Source organism: Phyllobates terribilis, unplaced genomic scaffold (assembly GCF_046119375.1).
Source record: "Phyllobates terribilis strain yellow unplaced genomic scaffold, ASM4611937v1 Scaffold_4__5_contigs__length_816908805, whole genome shotgun sequence".
Taxonomy (NCBI): domain Eukaryota; kingdom Metazoa; phylum Chordata; class Amphibia; order Anura; family Dendrobatidae; genus Phyllobates; species Phyllobates terribilis.
Window position 1 is genome coordinate 706,089,916 of NW_027362764.1, and position 12,161 is coordinate 706,102,076.

At 46.4% G+C, this 12,161-nt stretch overlaps 1 protein-coding gene across 1 annotated transcript in view; it reads right to left on the reverse strand.

The window, feature by feature from the left end:
* The window catches only part of MATN2 (matrilin 2), a 164,401-nt gene extending 154,295 nt beyond the window's left edge, over nt 1-10,106 (reverse strand). The window contains 2 exon segments of the mRNA XM_073679632.1: nt 10,041-10,071; nt 10,074-10,106. Of these exon segments, the coding sequence (XP_073535733.1) occupies nt 10,041-10,071; nt 10,074-10,091 (49 nt within the window). The 5' untranslated portion in view covers nt 10,092-10,106.
* Nucleotides 10,107-12,161: the final 2,055 nt, after the last annotated feature.

Here is a 12,161-nt window from a genome sequence, read left to right on the forward strand (position 1 = left end):
CAACATTTTTGCAGCATTTTTCACCCATTCAAATAAATGAGAAAAACGCAAGAAAAAATGCTACAAAAATGCACGCAAAAATGCATGACAAATGCATAAAAAATACACATTGTTTTTTATGCCCACACTCTAGTTTTTGGTGCAGAAAAATCTGCAGCAAAAATACAGCATGTCAACATATCCTTAGAGAATGCTACAATTTCAATTAGACAAAATACACTCTTTATTCACTAATTCTTTGCATCCCTGCACAGCCTGATTGCAGCCTCCAGTAATGAATGACTTTGCTGTATATCTATTCCAGAATTAATTACAGCTCCAGAGTTCCTTTCTGCTTTAGCCTGCAGTCCATATGGCAAATCCTTCAGACAAACCGGACAATGAGTGGGACAAGGGGGCGTACTGATCCTACTAGTGAATGCAGTCAGAGTTTACATGATGAACCCATGTAAGAAGCTGTGCACAGCCTCCGGCATACAGTGTGGTCACCACACTGAAGAGTAATGGAAAGAGTTTTTCCTGTAGGCGGATTCAGGTGGAGAAATGCCAAAGCTTCTCCCATCCCTCTCCTACACCCTCAGCCACTCACTCCTGGCCAGAAGTAAAGGTCTGACTCTTAGGGCTCGCTCACACTTGCGTATAAAAAATCGGTTCTGTTCTCATCCAGGAGAGCGGGATGATATTCTCTCACTTGTCATCCGTGTATAATCTGTTTTTTCACTCAGCGTTTATTAATCTTTTACAGGATCACTTACAGTTTCTTATGCTACAGAATTGTAATGTATGCGTAAAAACGTATGCCACTGATGGTCAACATGGCATGCAACTTTTTTCTCGCACCCATCAGATTTCGGAGTGAAATCGCAGCATGCGGAATACAGCTGAGAAAAAATACACAGATCTGCACGGCCTCATTGAATAACATTGGGGCGAGTGCTATCCGATTTTTTATCACATTGTACTTGGCATATTTATACTCAGATGTGAGCGAACCCTTAAAGCAACATCTATATGTCTTATATAAATGTTCATGGCTCTTCTCAAGCCAAGAAATAAATGTATGCTGTCCGACACAACTGTGCGCAGCATGGACGTCTGCTGTCCGACACAACTGTGTGCAGCATGGACGTCTGCTGTCCAACAAAACTGTGCGCAGCACGGACGTCTGCTGTCCGACACAACTGTGTGCAGCATGGACGTCTGCTGTCCAACACAACTGTGCACAGCATGGACGTCTGCTGTCCGACACAACTGTGCGCAGCACGGACGTCTGCTGTCTGACACAACTGTGTGCAGCATGGACGTCTGCTGTCCGGCACAACTGTGCGCAGCATGGACGTCTGCTGTCCGACACAACTGTGCGCAGCATGGACGTCTGCTGTCCGACACAACTGTGTCCAGCATGGACGTCTGCTGTCCGACACAACTGTGTGCAGCATGGATGTCTACTGTCTGACACAACTGTGTGCAGCATGGACGTCTGCTGTCCGACACAACTGTGCACAGCATGGACGTCTGCTGTCCGACACAACTGTGCGCAGCACGGACGTGTGCTGTCTGACACAACTGTGTGCAGCATGGACATCTGCTGTAAGACACAACTGTGTGCAGCATGGACGTCTACTGTCCGACACAACTGTGCGCAGCATAGACGTCTGCTGTCTGACACAACTGTGCACAGCATGGACGTCTGCTATCCGACACAACTGTGCACAGCATGGACGTCTGCTGTCCGACACAACTGTGCACAGCATGGACGTCTGCTGTTTGACACAACTGCACAGCATGGACGTCTGCTGTCTGACACAACTGTGCACAGCATGGACGTCTGCTGTCCGACACAACTGTGTGCAGCACGGACGTGTGCTGTCTGACACAACTGTGTGCAGCATGGACATCTGCTGTCCGACACAACTGTGCGCAGCATGGACGTCTGCTGTCCGACACAACTGTGTGCAGCATGGACGTCTGCTGTCCGACACAACTGTGTGCAGCATGGATGTCTACTGTCCGACACAACTGTGTGCAGCATGGACGTCTGCTGTCCGACACAACTGTGCACAGCATGGACATCTGCTGTCCGACACAACTGTGCGCAGCACGGACGTGTGCTGTCTGACACAACTGTGTGCAGCATGGACATCTGCTGTAAGACACAACTGTGTGCAGCATGGACGTCTACTGTCCGACACAACTCTGCGCAGCATGGACGTCTGCTGTCTGACACAACTGTGCACAGCATGGACGTCTGCTGTCCGATACAACTGTGCGCAGCACGGACGTGTGCTGTCTGACACAACTGTGTGCAGCATGGACATCTGCTGTAAGACACAACTGTGTGCAGCATGGACATCTACTGTCCGACACAACTGTGCGCAGCATAGACGTCTGCTGTCTGACACAACTGTGCACAGCATGGACGTCTGCTATCCGACACAACTGTGCACAGCATGGACGTCTGCTGTCCGACACAACTGTGCACAGCATGGACGTCTGCTGTTTGACACAACTGCACAGCATGGACGTGTGCTGTCCGACACAACTGTGCGCAGCATGGAAGTGTGCTGTCCGACACAACTGTGTTCAGCATGGACGTTTGCTGTCTGACACAACTGTGCACAGCATGGACGTCTGCTGTCCGACACAACTGTGCACAGCATGGACGTCTGCTGTCTGACACAACTGCACAGCATGGACGTCTGCTGTCCGACACAACTGTGCACAGCATGGACGTCTGCTGTCTGACACAACTGCACAGCATGGACGTCTGCTGTCTGACACAACTGTGCACAGCATGGACGTGTGCTGACTGACATAACTGTGCGTGTGACGCCCAGCTGCACTTGGTATCACAGATCCTAGAAGTGTGCATTGATGGATTCCTCCACAAGAGGCCCCCATAAACATTCACACATCTCCACCTTCAACCTCAGACCAGCAGAGGGAGCCCGTTAGGGATATAAATTTGGAAGGTGGAGCCAGGCAGTTAGGAGTTTCTCTGAAGAGTTCAGCAAGTACAGGTCTGAATACAGAGTCGAGCTCAGTTTAGTCGAGTCCGTTGAGAGAGTTCCTGCAGTAGAGAAGCCTGAGAGAGGTCAGTCTGCAGTGGAGCACAGTTCAGACTCAGTTGTAGCTCAGAATAGTGAGCTTTAGGAGTGCCGATGCCATAAGATCGGTGAAGAGCGGCAAGCTGCCGTTAGTGTGTATAGCCTAGTGAGGGCCCGACTAGGCCGAAGGCGAGTGGAGAGTTAGTACATAGGGGGCAGAGGAGCTTAATCGGCTCACCCCGAAGCAGTTACCGGACACCGGGTCCGAGCTTACCGGGATCTCTATGACCCAGTAAGGCATAACCGGAATCCCTGGAGAACTACAAGTCCAAGGATCGCTAAAGTGCTGATACGTAACAGAGCCGGGAAACACATAGGCCCCGCAAGCTGAGGAGCGTGTATTCCAAGAAAAGGCCCTACCACAAGGTCAGCCAGCGCAGGACAGAGACAAAGTTAGGCCTAGCTCCAGGCAGGTCAGAAACTTACTACGCAGAGGCAAGAAAGAGGAGGCCCTACACCCGCTTATTGGGGAGGATCCTGATATGCACCCTTCACCCTACAGTGCTCCGGGACGTGCCTGAACTACCACCAGTAAAAGGTACTGAAGTGATTATCGTGTCCGTCCCTGTTCTTGCTCTGACCTGACTGGGTCTCGCCTGCCCTGCATCCCCCTTTCCGTACGCTGCCTTGAGGCCTAGCTCCACCTGTGGGGAGCTATAACATCGAGCTGCATTATCATCGGCCTCAGTGGACTGCGCAGCGCTGGTGATCCTCACCAGAAGCCACAGGTGGCGTCACAAACTTTCATAAAACTAAGAAACCTATTAGCCCCTTTTTAAAGAGTGACCCCAGGGTACGGGCCCAGGAGCTGACCACCGCGACATCCCCAAGGTCAGGCAAAAGGCCCGGGTACCGAGTCGTCCCCATCACCCTGGGCGAGTCATGCGCAGCATGGACGTGTCCTGTCCGACACAACTGTGCGCAGCATGGACGTCTGCTGTCCGACACAACTGTGCGCAGCATGGACGTCTGCTGTCCGACACAACTGTGCGCAGCATGGACGTCTGCTGTCCGACACAACTGTGCGCAGCATGGACGTCAGCTGTCCGACACAACTGTGCGCAGCATGGACATGTGCTATCCCACACAACTGTGCGCAGCATGGACAAGTGCTGTCTGACACAACTGAGCGCAGCATGGACGTCTGCTGTCCGACACAACTGTGTGCAGCATGGATGTGTGCTGTCCGACACAACTGTGCGCAGCATGGACGTCTGCTGTCCGACACAACTGTGCGCAACATGGACGTCTGCTGTCCAACACAACTGTGTTCAGCATGGACATGCGCTGTAAGACACAACTGTGCGCAGCATGGACGTCTGCTGTCTGACACAACTGTGCGCAGCATGGACGTCTGCTGTCCGACACAACAGTGTGCAGCATGGTCATGTGCTATCCCACACAACTGTGCGCACCATGTACGAGTGCTGTCCGACACAACTGAGCGCAGCATGGACGTCTGCTGTCCGACACAACTGTGCGCAGCATGGATGTGTGCTGTCCGACACAACTGTGCGCAGCATGGACGTGTGCTGTCCGACACAACTGTGCGCAGCATGAACGTGTGCTGTCCGACACAACTGTGTGCAGCATGGACATCTGCTGTCCGACACAACTGTACGCAGCATGGACGTCTGCTGTCCGACACAACTGTGCGCAGCATGGACGTCTGCTGTCCGACACAACTGTGCGCGGCATGGACGTCTGCTGTCCGACACAACTGTGCGCAGCATGGAAGTGTGCTGTCCAACACAACTGTGTGCAGCATGGACGTCTGCTGTCCAACACAACCGTGAGCAGCATGGACGTCTGCTGTCCGACACAACTGTGCGCAGCATGGACGTCTGCTGTCCGACACAACTGTGGGTAGCATGGACGTGTGCTTTCCAACACAACTGTGCACAGCATGGACGTCTGCTGTCCGACACAACCGTGCGCAGCATGTACGAGTGCTGTCCGACACAACTGAATGCAGCATGGACGTCTGCTGTCCGACACAACTGTGGGTAGCATGGACGTGTGCTTTCCAACACAACTGTGCACAGCATGGACGTCTGCTGTCCGACACAACTGTGTGCAGGATGAACGTCTGCTGTCTGACACAACTGTGTTCAGCATGGACTTGTGCTGTCTGACACAACTGTGTGCAGCATGGATGTCTGCTGTCCAACACAACTGTGCGCAACATGGACGTCTGCTGTCCGACACAACTGTGTTCAGCATGGACGTCTGGTGTCTGACACAACTGTGCGCAGCATGGACGTCTGCTGTCCGACACAACTGTGTGCAGCATGGACGTCTGCTGTCTGACACAACTGTTGGCAGCATGTACGCCTACTGTCTGACACAACTGTTGGCAGCATGTACGCCTACTGTCTGACACAACTGTGCGCAGCATGGACGTGTGCTGTCCGACACAACTGTGCGCAGCATGGACGTCTGCTGTCCGACACAACTGTGCGCAACATGGACGTCTGCTGTCGGACACAACTGTGCGCAGCATGGACGTCTGCTGTCGGACACAACTGTGCGCAGCATGGACGTCTGCTGTCCGACACAACTGTGTTCAGTATGGACGTCTGGTGTCCGACACAACTGTGCGCAGCATGGACGTCTGCTCTCCGACACAACTGTGTGCAGCATGGACGTCTGCTGTCTGACACAACTGTGCGCAGCATGGACGTGTACTGTCTGATACAACTGTGCGCAGCATGGACGTCTGCTGTCTGACACAACTGTGCGCAGCATCTATATGTCTTATATAAACGTTCATAGCTCTTCTCAGGCCAAATGTATGTAGGTCAACAGAACTATGTGCAGCATGGACGTCGGCAGTCTGACCCATCTGTGCACAGAATGGACGAGTGCTGTTGGACACATCTGTGTGCATCATGGTCATATGTTGTCTGACACCACTGTGCGCAGATTGAGTGCTGTCCGACACAACAGTGTGCGGGCTGGAAGTGTGCTGTCTGACATAAGTCTGTGCACCATGTGTGCTGTCCAACACAACTATGAGAACCATGGACTTTTGCTGTCATACATAACTGTGCGCAGCCAGGATATATGCTGAGCCCTAGGCCACGGCCCCACTATCAGTATGTGGTCAGTATTCGGTCAGTATTTTTTTTCAGGAGTGGGAGCCAAAACCAGGAGTGGAACAATCAGAGGAAAGGTATAATAGAAACAAGTCACCAATTCCGCATTTATCACCAACTCCTGGTTTTGGCTCCCACTCCTGAGAAAAAATACTGACTGAATACTGACCAAATACTGATAGTGGGGCCGTGGCCTTAAAGAAGATCTGTCAGCAGAATTAACATTGCAAACTGTATTAATTATTAAATGTATCCATTAGACCTGGTGTGTTTACTTTACAAATTCATGTCAAAATGGCTGTATAATGCTGATATTATAATGAATTTATCAGTCAAGCCATAGAATGAAAGAGCTCAAGAGTCCATGTGTATTCAGTCTTTGCCCATCTAACCTGATTTGCAGCTTGTACTGAACAGTGTGAGATCTCAGTGGCAGCAGGAAGGAGGGGCACTGAGAAGATTGGTGGATGGGAAGTTACAGAACGTGAGAATTTGGATAGTTCCTAGACATAAAAAATAACCAAATAAAAAAACAAAACAAATTAAAAAGATGCAAAAAATGCTACAAAATGTTGTGTGTGAATTCAGACTGTAGGTGATCTTTTAACAAGGAAGGTAAGAATGAGCTGTGAAATTGAAAGCTATTATGTGTAGCCTTAATGAAAGGAGTGACCTAAAGATGCTGCTGAGCTACAATTGGGTAATATCACACTTAGAAGTTTTGTTAAAAAGATTTCACAGCATTTTTTCAGCTTTTTCATTCTTTTGTGGTGTTTTCTATTGTTTTATTATTATTATTATTATTATTATTATTATTATTATTGTTTTATATGTTTTATTCAAGGGTATTTCTGTAATCTTTAATGTTAAATTGGGGAAAGCACAGAGAGCCAGAAGTAAGTGAAGACGTATCATCCATCTGTCATCTGACTGCTGCAGCCAATCACTGGCCTCAGCGTAGGTCATGTATGGGTCTATTTAATGAAGTGTAATACATGTAAGTAAAAGCAAAAATTTAAAGACATTGAAATAAAGTCAACAAAAACACCTGGAAGTTACAATATTTTTACAAGCAAATAATGCTGAAAAAAAAAATTGTGAGCTAACAGTAACAGGTGAGTATCAAGCTGCTTGAAACAGATCCATCACCAGATTTCACAATGCAAACTGCGTAGATTATTAAATTAAATAGATCTCTTGGTCCTGATGTGGCTGGTGTACTTACTTTGAAAATTCACATCAAAAGTGCTATATAGTCCTAATTTTAAAATGAGCATTTTAGGAGTTGAGCTAGAGATGAATTCATGAAAAGCTCATTTTAATATAAAACACTACCTTCAATAACTATTATAAAACCATTCTGACATGGATATTCATAGCAGGTATACTAGCCTCATCCGGTCTACAAGATCGGCTTAAGAATCTATGCTGTTTGTATTGCGAAATTTAGTGACAGTTTCGATTTTACACATTGAGGGTCTCCTCATATATGATGGTGAGGCTGTCGAGTTCGTGTCAAGAGACCCACAGTCTGTGCTTGGTTTGAAAAGCAAGTATTTGTGAAGCCATCTTTAAAGAGAACTTGTCAGCAGGTTTTCCAAATATAAACTAAACTAAAAACCACCACCTTTAACTCCTCTTGTTCCGCAGTCCAGCAATGTATATATGATTTCCCAACTCCCCCTGCATATCCCAAAAATACCTTTTATAATTCTACTGATCTGGTGCGATGGACATTGCTGGTCTTTTTTCAGTGCCTCTTCCGTCCCCTTATCCTAATTGATGTGGATGACACATCCTACATCATCCACACAGTTGACCTGCTGCTACCAGCACATGAGCATTGCAGGACTTGTCTTTGCCCTCAGTATGGTAAAGCGAAGTGCGCCTGCGCAGGCCTGTGCATCAACTGTGCAAGATTTCCAGCACTGTGTGGCCACGTTCACATGCTCAGTATTTGGTCAGTATTTCACATCAGTATTTGTAAGCCAAAACCAGGAGAGGAACAATCAGAGGAAAAGTATAATAGAAACACGTCACCACTTCTGTATTTATCACCCAATCCTGGTTTTGGCTTACAAATACTGATATAAAATACTGACCAAATACTGACCGTGTGAATGTGGCCTGTGGATGATGTAGGATGCGTCATCCACATCGATTAAGGCACGAGAACGCAATTGTGGGGATAGTGGATGCACTGGGAAAAAGACTAGCAAAGCACATCGGATCGAACCGTGCCAGTTAGCAAACAGTTATATTTTCATTATATTCACTCTGCTCCCTTGAATATGCCGTTTTTTTCTAAATCTGGCATAAAGTTCCAGAGATAACGGTCTTTACCAAAGGGGTATGACTCACATTCTTTGAGGATGTGTCTTTAGGCTTCTCTGCAAAATTACCATGTTAATAACACCCACTTGGTAAAGACGATAAAAATTAGCACTAGACAATATCTATGGAACTGGATGGTGGATTTAACCCCCCTACAAAAAAAGCAATAAAATGAATTCAACGGGAAACAACTAAAATAAAATAGATAAATTGGTCACTTTTGAAGTCTTTAAAGGGCATATACATTAATATATCTCCCAATGTAGGAAGAATATGCCGCATAACACACATGTTGTCTGAATGCCTGGTTGCCATTTAGAATGTCGGAATGACAAAACCAGCATTGTAACCCTCATTTAATGTAATTGGTTTAATTGCAAAAAACACAATTATCAACACATTGTTATGTCAGAATAGCCTGTGCCAAATGACAAACTCAACTTTACTACAGAGTTTTCTGGGACAATACACAACAATATGGGTTTCAGATTCATTTTGTTGCACTTCTTTCCTGCACAATGGATGGAGCACAGCCTGGAGTTCTTGGGACCCTACAAGTCCCAGTCATCAGGGGGCATCCAGGGAGCAGCAGTAAAAGCAGCTACAAGTTACAAAGTCCTCTATATGGTGCCTGGTATATGGTGCCTAGTATATGGTGCCCTCTATATGGTGCCTGGTATATGGTGCCTAGTATATGGTGCCCTCTATATGGCGCCTGGTATATAGTGCCCTCTATATGGTGCCTGGTATATGGTGCCCCCTATATGGTGCCCTCTATATGATGCCTGGTATATGGTGCCCTATATATGATGCCTAGTATATGGTGCCCTCTATATGGCGCCTGGTATATGGTGCCTAGTATATGGTGCCCTCTATATGGTGCCTGGTATATGGTGCCCTCTATATGGTGCCTGGTATATGGTGCCCTCTATATGATGCCTAGTATATGGTGCCCTCTATATGGTGCCTGGTATATGGTGCCTAGTATATGGTGCCCTCTATATGGTGCCTGCTATATGGTGCCCTCTATATGGTGCCTGTTATATGGTGCCCTCTATATGACGCCTTGTATATGGTGCCCTCTATATGTTGCCTGGTATATGGTGCCCTCTATATGGTGCCTGCTATATGGTGCCCTCTATATGTTGCCTGGTATATGGTGCCCTCTATATGGTGCCTGGTATATGGTGCCCTCTATATGTTGCCTGGTATATGGTGCCCTCTATATGGTGCCTGGTATATGGTGCCCTCTATATGATGCCTTGTATATGGTGCCCTCTATATGTTGCCTGGTATATGGTGCCCTCTATATGGTGCCTGGTATATGGTGCCCTCTATATGTTGCCTGGTATATGGTGCCCTCTATATGGTGCCTGGTATATGGTGCCCTCTATATGGTGGCCAGTACACCCAGCTTCTCTCTGCGGTCAGTGCGCTCCAGGTCCCTTTGCGCACTCCATAAGACGCACGGCGCTTTGCGCAGCGATCACACTGCTCTTACCTTGTCCTATGGGAGAAGGAGACTCCGCTAATAAACCAGCTCCTCGCACATGCACAGCCGTCTACATCCAGTAACCAAAAGAAGGAAGATTGCTCCCTTTGGGAACATACAGCAGGCACGTATAGACCCGCCCTCCCCTCCACCGGGCAGGGCCAGGACCCGGGCACACAGCACAGGCTGCAGAGCGCAGCACATGCCAAGGCTACAGAGGTGGGCTAGATACATAGGGGCAGGCTGTGTTATTCCAGTGGAGGGAAACATCAGGCTGATCCACTGCAGACATCTGGAGGATGGAGGAGAAGGAGCAGACCTTGGAGTCAGTCCCTGTAATCTCCTTATCTGCTGGATAAAAGAACATGTTTTTGCATTTGTTGCATGTTTCTATTACATAATTATTAGTAATGTATTTACCTCTAACAGCAAACGATCGAAAGACCAGTTACATTGAGATATTATTAGTGTTACAGATGTTTAGAAAGTATGTTACAGTGTGTTTTCATGTTCTTACTACAACCACCACCACTATCATTACTACTACTCCTGCTATTCTTACCAACAATGGGAGTATTATATAGGACATGTCTATGTTGGCATTTTATTCGCATGTTTCATAACAACAGAGGCTTCTGATATCCGGGTAGTATAAGCTTACAGGCAAAAAACTTTCATATCTCTTGTTCTTTGTTCATGTGATTGCTTTGTATGACTCTAGTCCTTACTCTTCTTTCCCAAATCTCTCCTCTCCCTTTTCCTTTCCCTTTCCTTTATCCCTATTATATGAATTATTTTATTTGTATGCTAATAAAATTCATCCTAATTTTTCCTTTCTTTCCCTTCCCACTTTTCCCTCCCTCTTTCCCTTTCCAGGTCCCAGTTATTTGTTTATTATTTTTGATATTGTTGATATATCATTTACCTATTGTTAAACTCAGTAAAAAAATGTCAATAAAAAGCACCCAACAGGATTTAATATGGCTAGGACTGCTGAAGTGATCTAAGGCCATGGCCCCACTATCAGTATTTGGTCAGTATTCGATCAGTATTTTTTCTCAGGAGTAGGAGCCAAAACCAGGTGAGGAACAATCAGAGAAAAGGTATAATAGAAACAAGTCACCAATTCTGCATTTATCACCCACTCCTGGTTTTGGCTCCCACTCCTGAAAAAAAATACTGACCAAATACTGACCAAATACTGATAGTGGGGCCGTGGCCTTATACAAAAAAACAACAGTGGCTAATTAGCTGTATTTGACTTTATATAACGACATGGTTAATGTTGCCATTTCACTGCCAAGTGGCTGTAACTTATTGCATGAGAATACAGTTATGTTCTGTACATGTGTACAGTCACTTATGTCTATCATTATTACTATTACCTCCGTTATTCCTTGAGCCTTTTTTGAATACTTACAGGCTCAGTGGGGCCCAGAGTGGAACTGGTGAATTTTCCCGGAGGGCCTCTGTGTTGGAGTTGGTCGACCACGAAACTATATGAGCAGTAGTTGGAAAAAAAACACTCAAAAAGTAACCGTCGTTTTAATTTTTATCTCATAAATCAGTAGCACATGTGAAAGTAAGAAACATAGTAATATATCTAATTAGAGAAATCAGCTTCTTTCTCTGCCAGGACTGATTTTTCATTCTAAAAGTTCTCAATATCCAAGTAAAATTTGTATTCAGTGAAGACATATTTTCCCATTACTGAAATAGGAGATGGAAGTTGGTGCTCATAAGATTCTATGTTGATGGGAGGAGGTGAGGGGGGAGGTGTAGCTTGTGGCAGAGCGCCTCCCCTTTCCCTTCTACATAGAATATTATTTGCAGCAATTTCCATCTGCTAAGTAAATAATGTAATGTAATATTCTGTCTTCACTGAACATAGATTTTGAAAATGAGTTATCAGTCCAGGAGGAGAAAGAAGCAGATTTCTCTGATAATATGTATTACTAAGTTGCTTATTTCCATGTGTACTATTGATTTATGAAATAAAAATTAAAACGAGGGTTGTATCACTATATACAGACAATGACAGCATCTCATCATTTATTCAACAAACTACCTACAGAAGCAGGGGTAAATTTGTGAGTGGGGGTAATGTAATATTTGCATGTAGCTGGACAG